Source organism: Odontesthes bonariensis, chromosome 10 (assembly GCF_027942865.1).
Source record: "Odontesthes bonariensis isolate fOdoBon6 chromosome 10, fOdoBon6.hap1, whole genome shotgun sequence".
In the NCBI taxonomy this organism is placed as follows: Eukaryota; Metazoa; Chordata; class Actinopteri; order Atheriniformes; family Atherinopsidae; genus Odontesthes; species Odontesthes bonariensis.
In genome coordinates, this window is record NC_134515.1 from 18,253,013 (window position 1) to 18,273,832 (window position 20,820).

General features: G+C 38.0%; 1 protein-coding gene across 1 annotated transcript in view; it reads right to left on the reverse strand.

Moving 5' to 3' along the window:
• Window positions 1-1,475: 1,475 nt before the first annotated feature.
• The window catches only part of cpne5a (copine Va), a 72,124-nt gene continuing 52,779 nt past the window's right edge, over window positions 1,476-20,820 (reverse strand). The window contains exons 14-20 of the mRNA XM_075476631.1: window positions 18,940-18,986; window positions 17,757-17,938; window positions 15,736-15,863; window positions 12,188-12,290; window positions 8,221-8,278; window positions 7,908-7,981; window positions 1,476-6,158 (exon numbers count right to left, since the gene is read on the reverse strand). Of these exons, the coding sequence (XP_075332746.1) occupies window positions 5,961-6,158; window positions 7,908-7,981; window positions 8,221-8,278; window positions 12,188-12,290; window positions 15,736-15,863; window positions 17,757-17,938; window positions 18,940-18,986 (790 nt within the window). The 3' untranslated portion in view covers window positions 1,476-5,960. The remainder of the gene's footprint in view (window positions 6,159-7,907; window positions 7,982-8,220; window positions 8,279-12,187; window positions 12,291-15,735; window positions 15,864-17,756; window positions 17,939-18,939; window positions 18,987-20,820) is intronic.

The window sequence follows — 20,820 nt, forward strand, 5'->3', positions numbered from 1 at the left end:
ACTGTGCATCGTTTCATGTCGATGAAATTAGTTTTACCAGTTATTCTGCTAGTAACAAAAGATCTATAGATGTATTCTTTGTTCCAAAGAGATAATACTCTGTTACCATTTCTTATTGCACATTGGAGTCAGTTAGTGTGTGAAGTGGTATGGAAAAGGATCTGGCTTCTATTGAATCAATACTCAATCAACAACAAACTTTAGAAAAAGAAAAGAAATTATGGCATGAACTTTTGTCTTTGTTACGGGTGAGCAGATACTATTTTGTACTCACTTTAACATTTCCTATTTATGAAGAATTTCTGGCAAAATTCGTGTGCCTTCATTGCAACAGATGCAGAGGAAACTTTAGTCTTCAGAAGATTAAAGTTTGCTCTGGTAATTAAAAGAGAGGAAAAGATGTAGGTAGGATTAATCTTGGTATTAAAATCAACAAAATTCATATAGATACAAGTAAATCTACAAGTAATAAACTGTTTTATTGCCTTTAGCAAGGCTTCAAACCATTTTTATTTATGAAATTCAGTGCCGTCTGAAACTGAAGGGATTAAAAATATCATATCAGGTACTTAGCCCAGGTCACAAAATCCTTCTGAAGCATTAATCTTTTTATGTGCCAATCCAACTTGTGCATTGATACTTTAACCCTCATGAAAAGAAAAAAGTTGAAAAGATGAAATTACATTCACCTTTATCACTATAACTGCATATAATTTCAGGCTTCCTGTTTTATATCCAATTTGATCGATACAAAATTTAATTTCCCTCTCTTGAATCTCAAATTGTGCAAGAGAGCCAATTTATTTTGTTCAAAATGTAAATCGATATACTGCTTTTCCTCCTCACATCATTAATGTGTGTAAATGCTGTTTCACCCATATTTAGACTTGAGGTTAACCACAAGCTCACTCTCTGATGCTCCTCGCGGAAACTCACAGACCGAGTTGAAGAGATGAGATCTTAACCAATTTGTAAAGAGCAGCTGCTGGCACTCCCATTTAGGTAAACAACTCACATTAACAGCCTTATTTTCAGTGGTTACATAAGCTGAGGAACACGCAAAAATGACTATTGTTATTGTCATTATCATTATTTCCCTACTTTAGATTTGACGCAGTGTCTTTGAAGCACAATGATCCGCTAAGTTCACCTACGGGTAGGACCATTTAAGTTACATACTATAGGCTTCAAACAGCAGATACACAAAGTTAAGAGATGACACAGGGGAGCATTTAGCAGCTAAGGAGTCTCATACTTTCTCAAAAGTTGGTAAAGTTAAAGAAATAAACAGACTGCAGATGCATGCAGGTATTAATCTACAAAGTTTCTGTTGCTGTAATTACCTCAAGGATGCTCATAACTTGTAATAAAAAAAGTTATTGCACTCTGTGACTTATTCTTGCTTCATCTGACGGTGACAGTAAAAACTCACCGTGCATTCTGGCAAAGTTGTCAATATTTTTTATTAATCTTCTGTTAAGGCAATCCATTACAAAGCATTTCACAAACCACAGTATGACGACAATATTGTGTCCAACACCTGGTTTGGAAATTATTCAGCATGCAAGTCAGAGACCAAGAGAGGTATGTGAACAACCTGGGATAAAACGGGAGCACTGGCAAGAATAACCCATACAGTTTGTGTCTCATAGGTTCAGAGTGGAAAGAAAGCTGAGATGCAACATGCTAGAAGTAGCTGTTATCTCCAAATAACATCTTACGTAACAAACAAAGCTTATGGCAGATGCACTATGAAATGGCAGCAGACTATCAAACTTTCTGCCACTTTGGCACAAACATGCACATTGTCTAAAGAGGTTCAACAACCGAACACCTGTTGGCACTGAGTATTCTTCACATGGGGCTTATGTACATAATTAGAGTTCTGCCTCAAAGACCAATCAAAAAGAAGGGACAAATGAAGCCATTTCCACATGAGAAAATAAATGATTCAGCTGCTGCAGAAAAAATGTAATCAAAAATCTCATCTCATGTTTCACAATTGCATAAGTGTCAATGTGTTCATGGTATTTTTTTCCCTGTGGGGAATCTCACGGAGGTTGTAGGGACAAAATAAACAAAAAAACAAAAAAAAACAAACCATAGAAGCCATTTAATCCTACTTCATCTGGTTTTGTGTCGTAATAATTATATTAAATATGTTTCAAAAGTGCAACACCTCCACTTCATAACTTTAGCTTCTTCGTTTCTCAAAGACATTGACTGAATATGAGCTGCATATCGATGAGCTTCAAGCCCGCTAAATGTAGCTTTTCCACATTATGAGAAAGTCTGACTCATTCTGGAAAAGTGAACTTAAAGAATTAATGAATGTTTTTCCTAACAAATAAATAAAATATATTCCAATTATTTTCCTATTGATTGAATGGCTTTCTGTAGAGGTAAATTTGTATTTCTGAGTGCTTTGCAAATAAACTTTCAATGGCTTCCTTTCAATTCAAATGACCCACTGACTTTGGCAGCAGATTCAATTTAGCTTTATCTTGTGATGGAGAAATGTAACCGGAAATATAAGAAAATGTAAAAATAAAAAAAACAATAAAAAAATAAGGTTTTGGGTTTGTGACAGGATAATTCCAGTGCCTCTGGAGTGAGTGTCTGCGACATCATCAGACTCTTTCTGCTCTCTGAGAGCGCAGAGCAGTGGGAGTCGAACAGCAGCGAACAGCTCACAAAGATCGTCACATAAACACATTTGCTCAGAACATAAAACAAAAATGCAAAAGAGACTCATATTCTCAGACAACATAAGACACAAGATATCTGTGTAAACATTGGCTGTCCAATGAGTCATTCAGTGACTCATTCAAACACTAAGTAATGCAAAAAAAAAAAAGAAGACACATTAAAACAAACTTATCTCTCACTGAAACACATGAATGTTTACTTTTTCCTTGAGGTGATGCAAATAGCAACAGTTGAATTGTAAACATGTCTTGACTTTGAATATTGTACAGCAAGGCTCAGTGAGACTGTGAAGAGCTGTAAGTATAAAAAGTACAGAACACTGGCAGAGACAGTGTGTAACGGCTGCTGCGGCTGTGATAGTAGTCCTAATCTGGAAGCAGTTTCATCATCTCCAACATTTTCTATGTGTACATGTTAAACATGAGACCCGCTGCAACGCCACAATAACACCTGTGTAACTGAATTTGGATATGTTTCAATACAATAGGCACATTTGGATTGAGATACTGAGAGACTCTGAGAGAGTGATGTCTGAAAATAATGGCCATTATGTAGAGATAATGTAGGATGTACACAAATTTAAGCACGGTCACTAAAAGAAGCCGTGAAGCCATGTGCATGTATCAACAACTGGCAAGCATTTAATGGTGAAGCCTAATTTTGTAACTGTATCGTGGGAATTTGAATTGTTTTAATTGTACTGTTGTTCATTAAGGTTAAAACTAATCCAGTAACAGTGTTAATTTTTATTGGATAGAAATATTCAATCCAAAATCCTAAAAGGTTAGGATGCAGTATGAAATGCAAATGAAAATAATATACACATCAAACATTTAAAAGTAAGACATTTTACCATTGAATGAAAATATCAGCTCAAATTGAATTTGATGGCAGTAAGAACAGTAAGGTTGGACAAGTAAGTGTTACCAAAAGGAAATAGCTGGAAGAAAATGTTGCAACTAATTAGGTTTGTTGGCAACAGGTCAGTAACACGTTTGGGCATCAAAAGAGCACCTTAGAGAAGAAGAGTTCCTCAGAGGTAAAGATGGGCAAAGAATCAGCAATATGAAAAAAACTGAATCAATAAATGTGGATGAAAGACACAGCAGAAAATCAATATTGGATGCCTATGATCTTAGTGTCCACAGATAGAACTGCATTGAAAATAGATATGACACTGCATGGGCTCAAAAACACCTCCAGAAATAATTATCTGTGAACACATTTGACTGTGCCATGTGCAAAGTTAGGTTAAAGCTCCTTCATGTAAAGAAGAAGCCAAATGTAAACATCATCCAGAATTGCGACCATCTTCTCTGGGCCAAAGTTTGTTTAAAAAGGACTGAGGCAAAGCGGAAAACAGGTGAATCCAAATTTGAAATTCTTTTTGGAAATCACGGATGCTGCATCGTACAGACTAAAAGAGGGGCCATACAGCTTCTTATCAGCACTCAGTTCAAAAGCCTGCATCTCTGATGGGGGTCAATTAGTGCTTATGGCACATCTGGAAGGGCACCATTAATGCTGAAAGGTGTATATATAAGTTTCAGAGCAACATGTGCTCTCATCCAGATGACGTTTTTTTTTCAGTGTAGGCCTTTCATATTCAAGCAAGAAAATTATTATTCACATACTGCATCTATTACAAAAAACCTGGCTTCATAGTAGCAGAGTCCAGGTGCTGGACGTTTCAGTGACTGAAAACGTTTGATGCATCATGAAATACAAAACATGACAAAGACAATCCAGAACTGTTGAGCAACTGTTGATGCTGCAATCAAATTCAAGACTAGCAGCTATTTTCCATGAAATGTTAGTTTCTTACTTTAAACATTCCATATGTTCTATTGTGAATATGAGAATGAGGAGATTTGCAGATCATTGTATCCTCTCTTGGTTTACATTTCACACAGCGTCCAAATTTCTTTCGGAGGGGGTCGTAAGTAAAAACAACAGTGGATAAAGTAAACACAAAACCCATACTCAAGAAAAAGGTTGACTCATAACAGTTTCGTGCACTCGGTACATAAAAAAAAACAAAAAAAAAAACAAAAAACATTTAAAGTCCAACTTTCTTCTGCAGGGTTTGTGATTATTTAATCTTCACTCTGGGAAACCAACCAAATAAATCAATGTAAGGAGGCAAAAAAAAGTTTGTGAAGACTTAAAAGTATATGTAAAGGATCCTTTAAAAAAGTGCAACCAACAAATATAATGGAGAGGAACACAAAACAGCAAGATGATAAATGACATATGGCAGCAACTCTTAAATATAATTTCCCTTCTTTCATACTAACAGACTATGAGGATGGGATTAAAATCAGACTGTATGTTCATGTAATTGTACGGTTTATTAATGGTAAATATCAGCTAACTTTAACATATTAGAATAATATTTTCATAAGAATTAATTCTATTTAAAATGAAGACAAGGTTGTAACCATGATGAAAACATGATGTCCAGGCCTCTCCATTATTTTCATTGTTGTTTAGCTTATAAAGATTACAACCTTTGTGCTTTTATTTGGACAGTAATTAGTGCATTCTGTTCATACAAATCTTAGAAATATGTATAAGACATAGTGCTGAAAACTCCGCATGGCGGTCATCTACAATACAGCTTGTAGTCCATGTGTGAAAATGGCTAATGAATTGCAGAATAGGTTCCATCACATGCTTTTATATTACAGTCTTTATCAAAGTAGTAATGGGGATTGCTTTTCTTCCACTGGGCCACAAAATATAAGATGGAAAAACTACAGGGTAATCCCCACCTTTAGAACCTACTCAAAGGAATAAATTATTTCTGCAATGAATAAACAAAAATCATTTTATACAAGATTTCCTAGGTCAACACATCAATTCCAAAAGGTATCACAGACATGATACACACTGGCACATCCTAACATATCTATGCCTTCAAACAGGCCCTCTCTATGGGTTCACTTGCTATCCATTACGTTACCACTTTGACAGGTTTGACAGTTAACAACTAAAGCTTCCCTGTACACACCACTCTCCTCTCAGCCCTCATATCCTCAAGGACTCAGAGAGACAAACACTCCCTGATCATCATCAGCTTCTGCAACTGTCTCCTGCTCCAAATCAAAATGGAGTCTCATCACCTGTTTGTTTAGCTGGAGTAATATTTATTAAAAGAGCTCTGAGAGGATCTCCACTTTCCCCTCAAAGAACGGTTGGTGGCTCTGGACCCCTGCACTATCCAAAGCAGGCCTGTGTGGGGGAGGGCCTCAGACGGGGTTGGTTTCAGGGGGGAGGTCACAGGTTGAGTTGATTTGAGCTGGAGGGATGGGGTTGGGTTTGATGGCTCTGTTCTTCATGTAGGAGATCAGCTGGTCAGGGATCTCAGCAAGCACGTCTTTAGCCAGCCGCGCCATGCTCAGCACGTGGTTACCTGTGCGGTCCATGTAGTCTCTGAATGGCACAAACTGTTGTAACAAGGGAAAGAAGCAAATGACACTTTTCAAATAATGAATTAGGTTATGGCCTTAATCATCTCGGTATCTACCTCCCTGTCTATTTCTTCCGGGTGTATATACTTCAGAATCAGCTTTCCAGCCCTTTCATTAATTTTTTAGACAATATTTAACATTAAAGAACAAATCATTAATTAGATAAAAAGTGGTGTTAAAACTGAAACTCTTTAGTAACAAAGAAGCGTATCAATATCCATACTGAATGAATTATCTTAATGTTTTCTTATTTTTTGTCCTATTTTTTATTAATAGGAACTGAAGCAGAGTTGAACAACACAATTTCATTCCCACAGCATCCATGTTGGCCCTCGCTGCGTCCATGTCAACTACAATGAAGGTTTAATTTCTACAAAATACCATCACTGCATTAATCTCCAATCAAGATAAATATTTTGTTCGGCAATACAATACTGGTTAAAACAAAAGATGTTCAAGTTCGTTCAAAAAGGTGTTGGGATCTCTGTCAGCGAGACAGTTTGAATTCTAACATGTGGTTAACATTGTAAAATAATCCATGTTACCCCAAACTGTGGTGTTTTCCTGAAAACTACTAATAAATAACAAAACTAAGGAAAATATTTTAGCTAACCACTATACTTTTACTGTCAGTTTTGTTCACAATCAAACGTACGGGTCTCCGAATTCCACTGTTGTCATTCTCAGTCTGAACAGGCACTGTCACCATCACCATACTATGGTTATAGTCACCAAAGCACTAACGTGGAGGCTAGAAGATTTTAAAAGGTGAAGTGTGCAAGGATGCATGCAAAAGTCCTTAATGCAAAATCATAATCCAAGCTTTAGAGTATTAGATTATTGGGGAAACAACTAGTGAGATGATAAGAGGCTGTTGAAATCCGAAGAATTTAGCACAAATATGTTTAGAAATGTTACAGATATTTGTCAATATAACTATGAGACTTGATAATGGGGATCATTTCAGTCTCAACAAGAAAAAAGAGGAAACAAAGAAAGATATTTTTCTTATGGCATAAGCACATAAAAAAGAATGGATCTTTTTTATATACCCGCTTAGCGTTGGATACTCAAGGTTGTGGGGAGGCTGGAGCCTGTCCCAGCTGTCATTGGGTGAGAGGGGGGGTACAGGTCGCCAGTCACAGGGCCACACAGAAACAAACGAGACAAACAACCATGTATGCTCACACTTACTCTTAGGGTCAATTTAAATACACTAAGTAACCTGACATGCATATTTTAGGACATGGGAGGAAGCCGTAGTACCCGGAGAGAACCCACGCATACACGAGGAGAACATGCAAACTCTGCACAGAAAGGCCCCAGCTGGGAATTGAACCAGGAACCCTCTGGCTGTGAGGCAACGTGTCAGCCCCGCATAACAACACGGATCAAGGAAATTTTAAAGGAAATTCCTGCCTCCGTTTGTGGTAACATGTAAATAAAGTTGACATTTTGAAATGAGGACGTGCTGTTTGTAGAATCTGGGTCATCTCGATGATGTGTGGGGGAAAAATAAATTCTGCTAAAAATGGAAAAGCTTCATATTTTACAAATGTGTCAGGTAGCTGTCATGATAATATGCACTATATTTTGAAATTTCATGTAAAGGCATGAACACAAATGGGGCAGAGATGACACGATTTTCATCTGTGCTTTAGGGAAATGAGTGTGTACTGTTTCCTTCCCACAATGATGTGATATCACATTAGAATTCATATTCACCTGTACAATGTCTCTCTCTGCCAACTTCCCCCGTGAGGAGATTCTGACGTCATCACCATCCAGCTCAACCATAGCTAAGGAGAAAAAAAATATCTTTTTGATAAATAATCTCAAGTTTGTCTTGGTAAATGATGCACATAACAATTTAAGCTTATCAGACCAGGTACCAGGTAGGCCAGAAATATGTTCAATATGTCAATGAATCAGACTCATACAGTAGTTGTTATTCTTGTGAGGAAGGCCTGAACTGGTTTGATAACATCACCTTTGAAGCAGATCGGTTTCAACATATTTTCTCAACAAAGAACCTCACCATCAAATTCAGCTTGGCCAACTCCAACAATGATGATCGACATGGGAAGTTTAGCTGCCTGTCGTGAACAAGAAGAACCAACAATCAGAATATGAAGCTGCTACATCTCCAAGTTTCCAGTGCACATCTCTGTCGGCAAATTTATTATCAGCCTGCAAGCCCAGTTCCCCTGGGAAGGGAAAATAATAATAGAAAAGATGAAAATATGACAATTACACATAGCATAAGTTTCTTGACTGTTTCACATCTCATTATGCAGCAAAGTTTGTGTTGTCCGGGGGGGAAAGAAAAGATAACATACATTATTCAGCTCAGGGGTTTAAAGGCTGACAAAAAAAACCCTTTATATAACAGAATATTTCAACAAACACAGGGCTCTCATTTTGCAGGTTGCACTGACAATGTAGAATATACAATTTAAAACTGGAGTGCAGAACATACACGTCTTTTACATTCAAGACATGCCAAATTCATTCTAACAGTGCCTGTATGTCACATTATAACAGAGTTCATATCTCGTGTTTGTGTTTCTGTATTTTACATCAACCATCAGTGATTGCTTTGGCAGAACTAAAGAGGGGGGATCTGTAGTGACTGAGATAAGGCTACGCCAGCAAGGAGAATGGCATGAAAAAAAAAAACAGTCAGAGAAAAGTTGTAAATCTTTCAAATGAAAAACAAAATCTGTGTTTCGAGTAAGGTTTTTAGTGTAAAAAGGGAAGCGATCAACAGCAAGGGCAAACAGTTTTTGTAAATAACAGAGTTATGAGAATCTCTTCACATCGTTTGTGTAATTACTCTCACTGCCAGAAGGAAGAGACATAAGTTTTGCACAGCAGCTTTAAAAGCTTTAAAATACATTATATCTTGTAAAGAAATCCTACACACACCAGTCAGCCTTACATTACTTATTCATGACGTTTGCATATAGGAAAGTTTCAAACACTTAGCATCAAAACAGAGAGGCCCGATACCTGCCGAATAAACTCCACACATGTGGAGGCTTATTTGGGACCATCTTCTGAATAGTTTGTAGTGTAGATGGTACTGTGACACATGAATTTAGACCACAGCACTGATGTGCAGAATGCTCTGGCATAAATTAATTATACGTGCTTGTGGTAAAAATGCATTTCCAGAGCAAAAGTAGGTCAGCTTTCCTGAAAAAACCTCCTATGGGGTAGAGGCTGTCACACATAGAAGTAAATAGACTAAAAAGGACCAGCCCCTTCGTGGTCTTTATCAATGTTACCCCCTTCATCTCTTTTGCTATTTTATCTTTCGCTCAACCTTTTCCTCACAATCTCTTGCTCCCGCGACAAAAAAAATCCTATTCGATTTCCCCCCTTTTCCAGCAGACCAGATCCCACAAGCAAATACAGCGCCCATAAACAACAGACCAGATTCTGCATTCAGAGGTGAATTATTCAGTCTACACCATTTGTTACTTTGCCTGTACTGTAAAGTCACTCTGGGGGCTGAACTCACACTCCATCTTTCACTGCACATACCACAGTGGCACACTGAGCGACACTGGCTCGGGGAATACACCCATTATTCATCTTTAAGGGACTACAAAAACATTTTGGAAGTTTGACACTCTGACCAAGGGACAAGAGAATTAAAGTAACTGGGCTACTGTATTTCTGATTAAAAGATTTCTGCACTGTCTGATAAAAATATATATGTACACCCTGAGTATGAGAGTGTATGGTTGTTTGTCAGTGTTGAATAGGATGACCCTGAATAGGATGAAGTGGGTATAAATAATGAATGACCTAATAAAAAATAACCAACCATCAAGAAAACTATTTTGTGTATGAATTTTAAAAAAACATCACTATGAAACCTACCCAGCTGATTACTTAATTAAAACCAACATTTTTTGTATCATAATTGCTGTAAAATGTTATGTTTAATCATGCAAATTAAGTCTATACAAATGTAAAATATAAACTGAAATTGTTATTTCAGTTATATTTTTATATAACTGTTTGACTTGACATGGAACCTCCTTTTTGACTTCGCATGGCTCTGCATTAGTCACAGATATTTATTGCTCCCCCTTCTCAGATAGATGTTGTTGATATGGCCATTGTGTTGGAGAACAGATGCAAAATAGCGTTCGCTCTAAGGTGTGACGTTCCCATTACTGTTCCTCATAGATGGAGCAACTAAATACCTTTGATAACAACAGAGTCATGTGACCAGTGGGAATTGCCCCCTTTACCACTGGAGGAAAAAATCCACATGTAAGCGAGTGTTTTTTTAATTTATCCAGTGTGAAAAGGTGAGTCAGACATGACTGCCAAATTGATTCAGCAGAACCATCTGTTCCACATGAGTGTGAGCCATTAAATGCTAGCTTCTCATGCAATAACTTAAAAAACATCACATAATCAAAGTCAGCTTATTCAGTGTCTTCACTGAAGCTACAGGATGTTTGAGTGAAAAACTCAAATCCAAATCCATGTTTTTGTGGATGCACCATTTAATGAAATGGAAGCATGTTGGATGTCTGATTCATTATTAATGACACATTTCCCCCACATCAACATGTTCACTATTTTTGGAAGTTGACCTCTTCGGGTTTAAATAACATTTGGCTGTAAGACAGGAGTTTTGAATAGAGTTAGAGCACTGCATAGTTCATTTATTAATAATAAGTAAACATGCAGGTTTCATCACGAATTTCGGGGTAAAAAAAGAAAAAAGAAAACGTCATAGAATACATACATGCAGTGCATCTTCTTGAGGGGCTGGTACTGTTTTTTTCTGACTTAGAACTGACAGATGAACTCTGGTAAAGTAAGCCCTGTGAGTATGCCGCAAACTGTAAAATATCTGTGGATTTTATGAAGTTACTGATTGAGCCACTGTCCCATCCAGCCAGCAAATGGACAACTGTAGACATAACTAATACCTACAAACAAATTAGTTCATGGTTGGGCCTTCAAGGGCTTACATATACTTTCCAAAATTATTTAAAATCCTGAAATGAAATATGGCACCTAAAGGAAAAACATCAAAAGAAATATGTGCAGGTTGTATTTTCCCATGAGGCTGTTCTGTTAGAGATATGGACACATTAGTTACTTGGAGCTGAGCTGAGCTAGTTTGGGAAACAAGAAAAAAAAACTATACATTGTTGTTAGACCATTAGCAGAAATTATCGCCAAATATCACCTGTATGTATTCTTTAGAAATAGCTCTGGAGATAGCACAGAAGAAAGCCAAAACGCAGAGACGAGTTTTCCACAGAACTCCTGTTGGAAATGTATCTTTACAGAGCAAAGACTGAATGCAAAGTGAAGCAGGACATCAAGGCCTTTGCTCTATAAGCAGAGAAGAGAGAAGCCTAGTTCCAATGGCAGCAAGTTCAGGCTGAGCAGAGAGCAGAGCAGCAGACAAGATCTTAAAAGGAAGGTGTGGCTGTTCGAATGGTTTGATTAACAGTCGCAAATTCCCTTTAAACCCAGTCTGCTGGGGGTCAGAGCACTGCATTGCTGGGAAGGTGTACCTGGTTGATGATGACTCTCCAGAGTGCCCATCTTACCACTGTACACACATTAGAAGAGCCGCAGGGTTGTCAAGACACACAAAGTATAGAGCATGCGGAGTATGCATTAAACAGACAACAAATTCTCAACAAAAACGGGTCAGTTTCATTGAAGTGAACCAGTTAACAAGAAGTGGATCTAAATCCTCCTGAAGTATAGTAGAAAAATATTGGACAAATACTGGACAGAGCATCAAAGCACGGTAGAGTGAGACAAGTGGAGCAGAAAACATCCCATAAGTCTCAAAGTCTGGTGCTACCACTTGGCTTATGAACCCTCAAAGAACAAGAGAGCCTGACAGCATTGACATAGAAAGCTAAAAGCAACTGGAATGTGAAGGCACTGCAGTGCAGAACAGTGGGGAAGGGGTGATGTTAATATCCTGCAGCTAGTGTTGATGCACTTACATTCACTATGGCCTCCTTGGTCTGAGCCATGTCTGATATTACTCCATCAGTGATGATGAGCAGGACAAAGTACTGAGATCCATCCTGCACTGCTGCTGCATACCTGTATGAAATAAATCGTGAGCACGGAGCAGTTGGAACACAACAACCTATTTTAGAACAGAGGTAAATCTTGTAAAGGCTGTATCTTCTTGGCCCTACACTAAATTCTCAAGCAGACATGAACAATCAGAGAGAACATCTAAGAGCAGCAGAGAAGTAACCACTATGTGAGATATACACAAAAGAAATATTTAAAAAGCATTATTTAAGCACACAAAAGCTTAATATAGGCATGTAAAGAAGAAAAATGGGCCGTATAGCTCTTTACATCTCAGAGGTCCTTCTAGATGCAATTACGAAACCCATGAGAGACGCCACAGTGAGTGTGGCCTAGTTTCAGTTGCCCATCGCCTCCTGCACCATGAATAATTTATTAAACTGTTTAGGCAAGTGCAGCAGTCATATTCTTTCAGAACATTATTGATTTGCATCGCACTCATTTGACCAGACTTATTTGATGAGCCAGAAGAAGAAAAACAAAGCAGATCATTTTGAGAGCCAGGGACCGGTCAGAGGTGAGCCCTTACTCTCATACCCAGCTTGACAAATTTGACAGCGAGGTACTGACATTTTAATCAACGAGCATGCCCGTCGGTGACAGCAGCAAGAACAATGAACGGTGTTTAGAGATTAAAGAGATTAACATTATCCAAAACTTCAACATCATCAACTGATTCCACCAATTAGTCAGATTTTGGCCTGTGATGCATACAAAACCTCAACTGAGAGTAAGCTTTAAAAGATATTACATGAAAGTCATATTGTGGATGCTTTTATCCAAAGTGACAAAAGAACAAGTGAAGAACACATTGAGCGTAAAGGTGGGGGTCAGTATCTTTCCCAACTTAACTTTGATATGCTAACTAGAGATGTTTGCAAGCAAACCAGCAACCTACTGATTGAGTTTGTTCACTCCACCCCAAGAGCTACAGTCAATTAAAAAAATAACTACATGTTCTATCAAGCATCAAATGTTAAAGTCTGTGTCTGGTCATGTATATATTGTATGTACATGTACCTCTGTCTTTAGAATGATCAATTCAACAACTTCTGGACAGCAAAATGTCTGTTACATCTTTGTGATGAATAACATTTTTATTACAACAATAGTTATACTACACCCCTTCAGGCATGGAGAGACTATAAAAAGTGTTAATTCATAAATAGTTTAAATTGCTTCAAACTGAGACTATTCACCATCATAATGAGACATTTCATTACATAACATTCTTCTGAGACTTTCATCTATAATTTCTATTCTTGAAATAAAAAAAAACGCAAATGGGTATTTTACTCTAGTAGTTTTTTTTCTTAATATGGATGTGAAATTATGTCCATTTGATGTCCCTCTCCGCTGGGCTTTTAGTCTTTCTCAAAACCCTAACTTTCATAGTCAAGTATAGCAGTGATTCAAGATCTGTGATTGGGTGTTTCTTGATGGAATTCATCCTCCCACTTCATATCTTTATTAGAGAGAATAATTCTCTCTACTCTACAAATTAATTAAAATATTAATGACACAGTAAAACCAATACTGACACAAAAAGTAAGATAGAGCTATTTGCCCTCTTCAGGTGAAAACTAGTTGCAGGATCTGTACTTTAGCCAGGGCAACACATCATCACTCATTCCTTCTCAATCTGTCATTTGTTGTTGAGTCAAAATCCCCATGATAAGTACAAATCGACTGCTAAACAATTGTGAAACTAGTAAAATTCTCACTCACTAAAAGTTTGTTGAACTTTGAATCTGGCAAAACTTCAACAATAACAAATTTACAAAGATTACAGTAATGTAATCTGTTAATTTTGGTGTATTAGTCAGAGCTGTGTTTTCATGTTGTTGGTACATTAAAATCATTGTCGCGATTAGGACCCAAATGCAGAACTGCGGAGGGAGGTGAAGACTCAGATGGTCTTTCAGGCTTTAATAAGATAAACTGAAAGCATTGTTAGAGCAGGACAAAAAATGACAGAAATTACAAGAAATAACAAACTGAACAGAGGGGAATGACTTACTGACAGAAAAAACTGACAGAACATGACAAAAAACAATTACCTGGCACAGAACAAAGGAAAATCTGGAGGATATATATAGAGGGAGTGATTACAAAAACCAGGTGTGATGCAGAAGTTGTAAAAATAATGGAAGAGAACAGAAGAACAGGATCTGCCAAAATAAGATGGGAAATGACAAGACACGAATGAAAAGGAAAAAAACTAGAACATCCAAAACACCAAAACCCATGAACCATGACATAAATCCTTCAATAAACTGCAAGATGAAATCTTACTGTTTCATAATTAGCGAAGCAAAATCCCAGGTGAAGTTAAGATTCCAACAGTACACAGGTGAGGGGTGAAACCTTGTACATCTTGTTATTAATTCGACAACTGTTTCAACTACAAGGTGACCTCTTTAAACAAATCACCTCCGCTGTGATACAACCTTTAAATTCACTAGCTGAAGCATGACGCCATGACATTTGTATAGCAATAGTCCCACATTTACGGTAAAGCTCTTTAATTGAATAGTGGGACTCACCAACACTCGTCATGACAGACAGCATGATATTAAATCATTTCCCCTGCAAGTCACAGCATCTTACCTTCCCACTCTCATTACTTTATATGTCTAAAAAAAATCATATTACAGCTGCGCTCTAAAATGTCTGGCCCCACATATGCCTCTTTAGCATTTTTATTCTTCTCAGCCAGGCAGCTGACTGCTCGTTTTTCCCACATTACTTCTGTTCAGTCACTAAAGAAACCACAACTCACTGACTTAAAGGTGGGGTAGGGAATCTTTTTCTGGAACATTTTTTTACATATTGCTTGAAATACTCTTCACACCCCCATTGCAACCAATTAATTAAAAGTTTTGACACAAATATGAAAAGTTTTAGTGGCCTCTAGAACGTACAATCTAGGAAAAACAGTATCCAATCATTGTGAACGGACCATTCACAATGATTGGATACTGATGCCGTCTATCAAACTGCAATCTGCTCCTCCCTCCCCCTCCTTCCCCCTGTGCGCGTACCCTGCTCCGTGAACGAATTACGCGTCCAGAAGCTTGGCAGGAAGCTAAACTAGAGCCAGCTTGGCTAGCACCTAGCATTATTAAACGTATAGTTAGCATATACTAAATACTAAATACGGCAACGATCGATGCTTGCTGTCAGAACAGCGCTCGTGCACATTCGTGCTCGTGCGCGTTCATGTACTCTAGAGGCGTGCCTTCGGGGGGAAAGTGAAGAAAAGGGTTGGGACTTTTTACCTGTGTATTTTCAAAATGCAGCTTCGCTGGACTCAAAATCCAGGATCTCCTACCCTACCTTTAATACCTCTGATGGCTGCCTACTAAGGATTATTTTTAGACTGACTTCCAGAAAAAAGGTGACTGTGCTCAGATATGTTCACTGGGACAGACACTTGTGTTCACACCTTGCCACATGATTGACAACAGGAGCAAAGTTGGTGGGTCCATACAGTTGAACTGTCTTAAGGCTTTGATGGTAAGCTTCAAGAATCCCCTCCATACCGTTGCAGTACGGGTTCTCGATGTTGCCATTCTGAAATAGACAAAAGCAAGGGGCGTTACTGGTGCAAAAAACGCATACACATGTCAATCGGACTTGAGCCAAAAAAAATAAATCTTGAAACATTTATCAAGGATCTTTCAGCCATTCCATAATAACTGAGGAATTAATGGTCGACCTAAACTAGAAAAGTTCAGAAAATATTAAGACCTTCTCACTTACACATTTTGTTATGTTGCAGACTTACAATATCATTTTTTTAGATCGATATCCCCCCTTATCAATCTTAACTCAAAATAAAAAACTGAATTTTTATTTTTTTCAAAGTAAAAGACTGAAAAATGACTTTGAAAAAAGTATTAAGATGCTTTATTCAGTACTTAATTGATGCATATTTGGCTGCTCTTACAGCCCTGAATCCCCATGGGAATGATGCAACAAGCTTAGCACACCTGGGTTTGTGGATTTTATGTGATTATTCTCTGCAGATTCTCTCAGGTTCTTTTAATTTGTACAGTTACTGGACAGCCAGTTTCAGGTCACTCGAGCTGTATACACATCATTTTCAGTAAAGGCTTTGTCCCCCAAGATGATTCCCACATCTGTCCCTATGCAACTCCAGCTTTGTCTTAGCTGTGTGTTGTGGGTCAATGTCCTGTTAGAAGGCAAATTTTCTTCAAAGTTCTAGGTCCTGAGTTGCTTTGGAGCAGGTTTTAATCAAGGATATCCCTGCTCCTCATTATTCAACTTCCTCTAAAATCTGATCCTTCACACATTCCAGTTTTGCAAAGAAGCAGTTGATTGTGCCTGTTTCACTCCTCTGCTCCCCTACATGTGACATCCTGGTGAGGAGAAAACCAGGGGGAGCTCAGTACCATTGGTTGAGCATATCATGATGCTAATTACAGCAGAAAACTGCAGAAAACGGGTAGACAAACCATCCATCCATCCATCCATTATCTATACCGCTGAATCCGTCGGTCGGGTCGCGGGGGGGCTGGAGCCTATCCCAGCAGTCAATGGGCAAGAGGCAGGGGACACCCTGGACAGGCCGCCAGTGGTAGACAAACCATCACAACAAAAATTCTGGCTCTAAGTTGCTGATTCCGTCTTTCTTCAGAAGCACAAACCAAGTCCCATTTGCTTCTGTAGTCAAACCTCGTAATGAATTACCCAAAATGGTTGTTTTTACTCAATTAAGTTGCAGTGTTAGGGCCATCCACGTCCATGAACTAATATTACTGCACCATGTAGCATATGGAACCGCAGGTCTACTTTGCCAGCATGGTTTAGCTTAGACTGTTAAATATTAGTTCAAGTAGAGGTTAACTTCATATAATAAAACTGATGCGGCAGCTGATTGTGTTCTCCAAAAACCCTGACACCTCTTCTCTATAAAAGATATGGTTTACAGTTTAAACAAAAGAAGCTGAATATTCCGCACGGGAATGTAACTTTACTTTTAAGCCCACTAACACAACTACAGTTTGAAAGAACAAGGCCTCAATTATATGGTGAGATTAATCTTAATTTGCAAATTTCAATGGAAGCATGGAGTGATGCAGACGTTACCCAGTAGACACACTGCTCATTAGGCTGTACTATGCAGCCGCCAGAGCACATTAGCTGGCTGAGAGAAGCTAAATTGATTTAAGAATCTTTCAGCCTTACAGAACCTAATTTGCACTATAAAGGGTAAACAGAAGTCCCTCTGAATTATGCATTTCAGAGGTGTAGCTGCATTTATGCTAAAATGATCACATCAACATTGCACATGAACATATGCTTACCCAAACTTGCCCTCTCAAAACTCAGCTCCACCGTGAGATCCCAAATCCCTTTTCATATGATTCACATTAACTTCATGACAAATTTCTTGGCTGAATCACAACCTCAGTGTCTAAAATAATCCCATTGTTTACTCACCAGTGGAAACTCATGGGATACCCTCCCATCGGGCGGCAGTTTAGCACCAAATCCAAGGGCTGGAAACATCTTATCACTGTCATAGTCCTGAATGATCTCTCCAACAGCCTTCAGGGCCATGGCATAGGCATTCATCTGATAAGGGTTCATGTAGTGAAGTGAAGTGGACTGTGATGGATTTCCTTTTGAGACAAGAAAAGACAGAGTTAGTGAGGAAAGCCAACATACAGAACAATCTGATTGATGTGACCATGAGAATCAAAGAATAAACCAAAGCTCAAGCTAATGTTTTGATTCAGAGTTGGGGCTTGATGTAAGCACCTGCATTATTTGCAACACTGGAATTCAGCTGTCTTACAATGGCTGCAGCATGGGACTGACAGAGAGTTGGCTGTGAATGAAGTTTTCTAATCATGAATTTAGATGTAAAATATCACATGTAGAAAAAAACAGTTATGCTGATTTTGAGCATAGACTTAACTTCTAAGTTATCTGACTAGATGTATATTGGGAGTGTGTGGATCTGTATTATATCGGACAGGATGTGTCCACTAATTGACTAAATTTATCAAATCTGGTCTTGTTTAGCCAAATCCAAGATGCATTGTGAAATGCACAAGATGAATTAGCAATGCAATATCCTCTAAACTTTGGTTTAATTTAATTGAACAAGGCACTCTGGCTGAGATGAGGCATCTCTGTTTGCTTGGCTATTAAAAAAGATCCATAAGATGACGCTCAGTCAGATATATCGAGCCCTGCAACAAACCAGGGCAAACTTAAGTGGTTTTCATAAATCATAAACCTTCTATCACGATCAGTCTGATGTAACATAAAAGTTTACCGACGTAGGGGAGGTTATGAAAAGACGTTACAGAGGGAGAACAGTGTCAGATGTTGGTGTTACATTTATAATACACTTGTATCTTTATATGTTTATGCAACATATCGGATTTAATATGGATGCTCTGCTCGTGTTGCATTTTGCTTGAGAAACAGCATCTTTTCTTACTTTGAGAAATTCTGTTTATACATTTTGTCTGCGTCTGTCCAAATGTAAATGCACTATGTTTAATGTGTGACCATCTGGAAGAAATAGATGTAACTGAACACAAAATGACAAAGGTGTACATCCGGATGACAAATGACAGCACAGCATGAAAACAGCAGTCGAAATACTCACCATTTGATGCAGTGAAATCAATGGCCACTGTGAAGTGAATCTGAGTTCTGAAACAGATGAACGGCGAAAATGAGAAGAAGGAAAAGTCAAAGCTGCAGTTTAATGGGGCTCTCAGTTTCAGTGTGTTCTTTGTTGTATCTCTCATCTAAGAAGAGGAGCCACTGTACTCAAAGCTGCTGTGTTCATTATTCACCTTTATTATCTGCTTCCACAGCCACAGCCAATTATACAGTAAAACACATGAAATAAACAGTTTTTTAAATATCAAATGCTTTAAAAGAGGGAGACAAAAGTTTTTTTTTATGGTCATATAAGATTTTTTGTTAGGACTGTAAATAGCTGTCTTACTTGGATTTAACTAAGTGATTACCTGTTGCAAAAACAATAATCCAATCACACCATGCTCGATAATCTAAGAGCGTTCAGAGAGAGAACAACAAACTGTGGCCAGCTGAAGACCAAACCAATAAAATAAAATAATTTTCTATTAAACATTTAGCTTCGTCTGCTTTTAAAGATTTATCAACAGAGTAGTAGGACTACAAATTTTCAAGTTGTCCTAATTGGCTACCATGTCTGTTTAAGAAATGTGCTAATTTACACAAGCTTGTAGCCTTATAACCACCATAAAATGCTTCATTTCACTGTCTTTGTTAAATGTGGTCATTGTTGTAGGATGAATGAGAAATTTAAGGTGTTCCACCAACTGCATCGATGCTGAAAAACAAGCCTTCCACATTTTCCAAAAACCCGTAGATTTGTTTTATTCATGAGCATAATGATCACCGAAACCTTAAAAAGAAACTGAACATGGCTCAAACCCTCTGGCTGGATTTGCATGTTTCTCAAGAGAGGCAAACGAAGAGTAAAGGAAAGGGGCGCTTAGATCAAAGTGTGTGCCCTTTCACTGTGATTAACACTGATTGCCTCCTCTTGATTCCACCTTCATTCAGAAATTCACACAAGCACAGTATCAGAGATAATGGCGGCTTCCTCCTGCAGAGACGGGCCTCAGCTCATTAATCAGCATTGAGCTGGACCACTCAGCTGACAAAGGGGAGTTGTTACGTTGGCATGCTGCCTCGATTTGAAATTCTTTTTCTGATTTCTGTGGTTTGTTTTTTAATGTTTGCCTAAAAAAGGAAGGTGGTGAGTTAGAGTAAAGGTACAGAACATAGAGACTGTCAATCCACTAACAAACTGATCACTACCCAAAGGTTCACTCTTAGACATTTACTGCTTGATTCTGTGGTTGAAGTTGAACTACTCACAACATGATTTCTTATTTTATTTATTCATTTATGTTTACATAGCATTTATAGGTCGATCAAGGCCGTTTTTCCCTTAACTAACGCTTATCCATTAGTTATGATTTATCGGATAGATCTTCAGCAATCTCCTCACACCCTCAGATAATGGGCATGTACCTCCTGCAAGATCTCTGTGCTGCATTTCATAAAAATAACACCATATCTTTTTACTGAAGCTTGAACATGTTATTAGGATTAGGCGGGTTTAAGCCAATAAGGTTTCAAGTTTGTTCATGTAAACCTTGCACATCTGTGTCAGTCATAGCATTCCACAGGGTTCTGTACTGGGACCAATACTTCTCATCATGTATTTCATTAAATAATGTAATGAGGCAGCAAGGTATTACTTTCTCCGGCTGCAGATAATCAGAAACAATTATCCATGAAACCATCTGAAAATAATCAGTTATCTCAATTATAAGTATGTCTTCAATATGATTAGGTCCTGGCGATCTCATAAACTGCTTCTAGAAAAAAATAAAGTTAATATTTTTGGGTTTTTTTTACACTAAAAAAAAGGTGAAAGAACCACTGTTTAACCATGTAGTTAGTCTGGATGGCATTACTATGG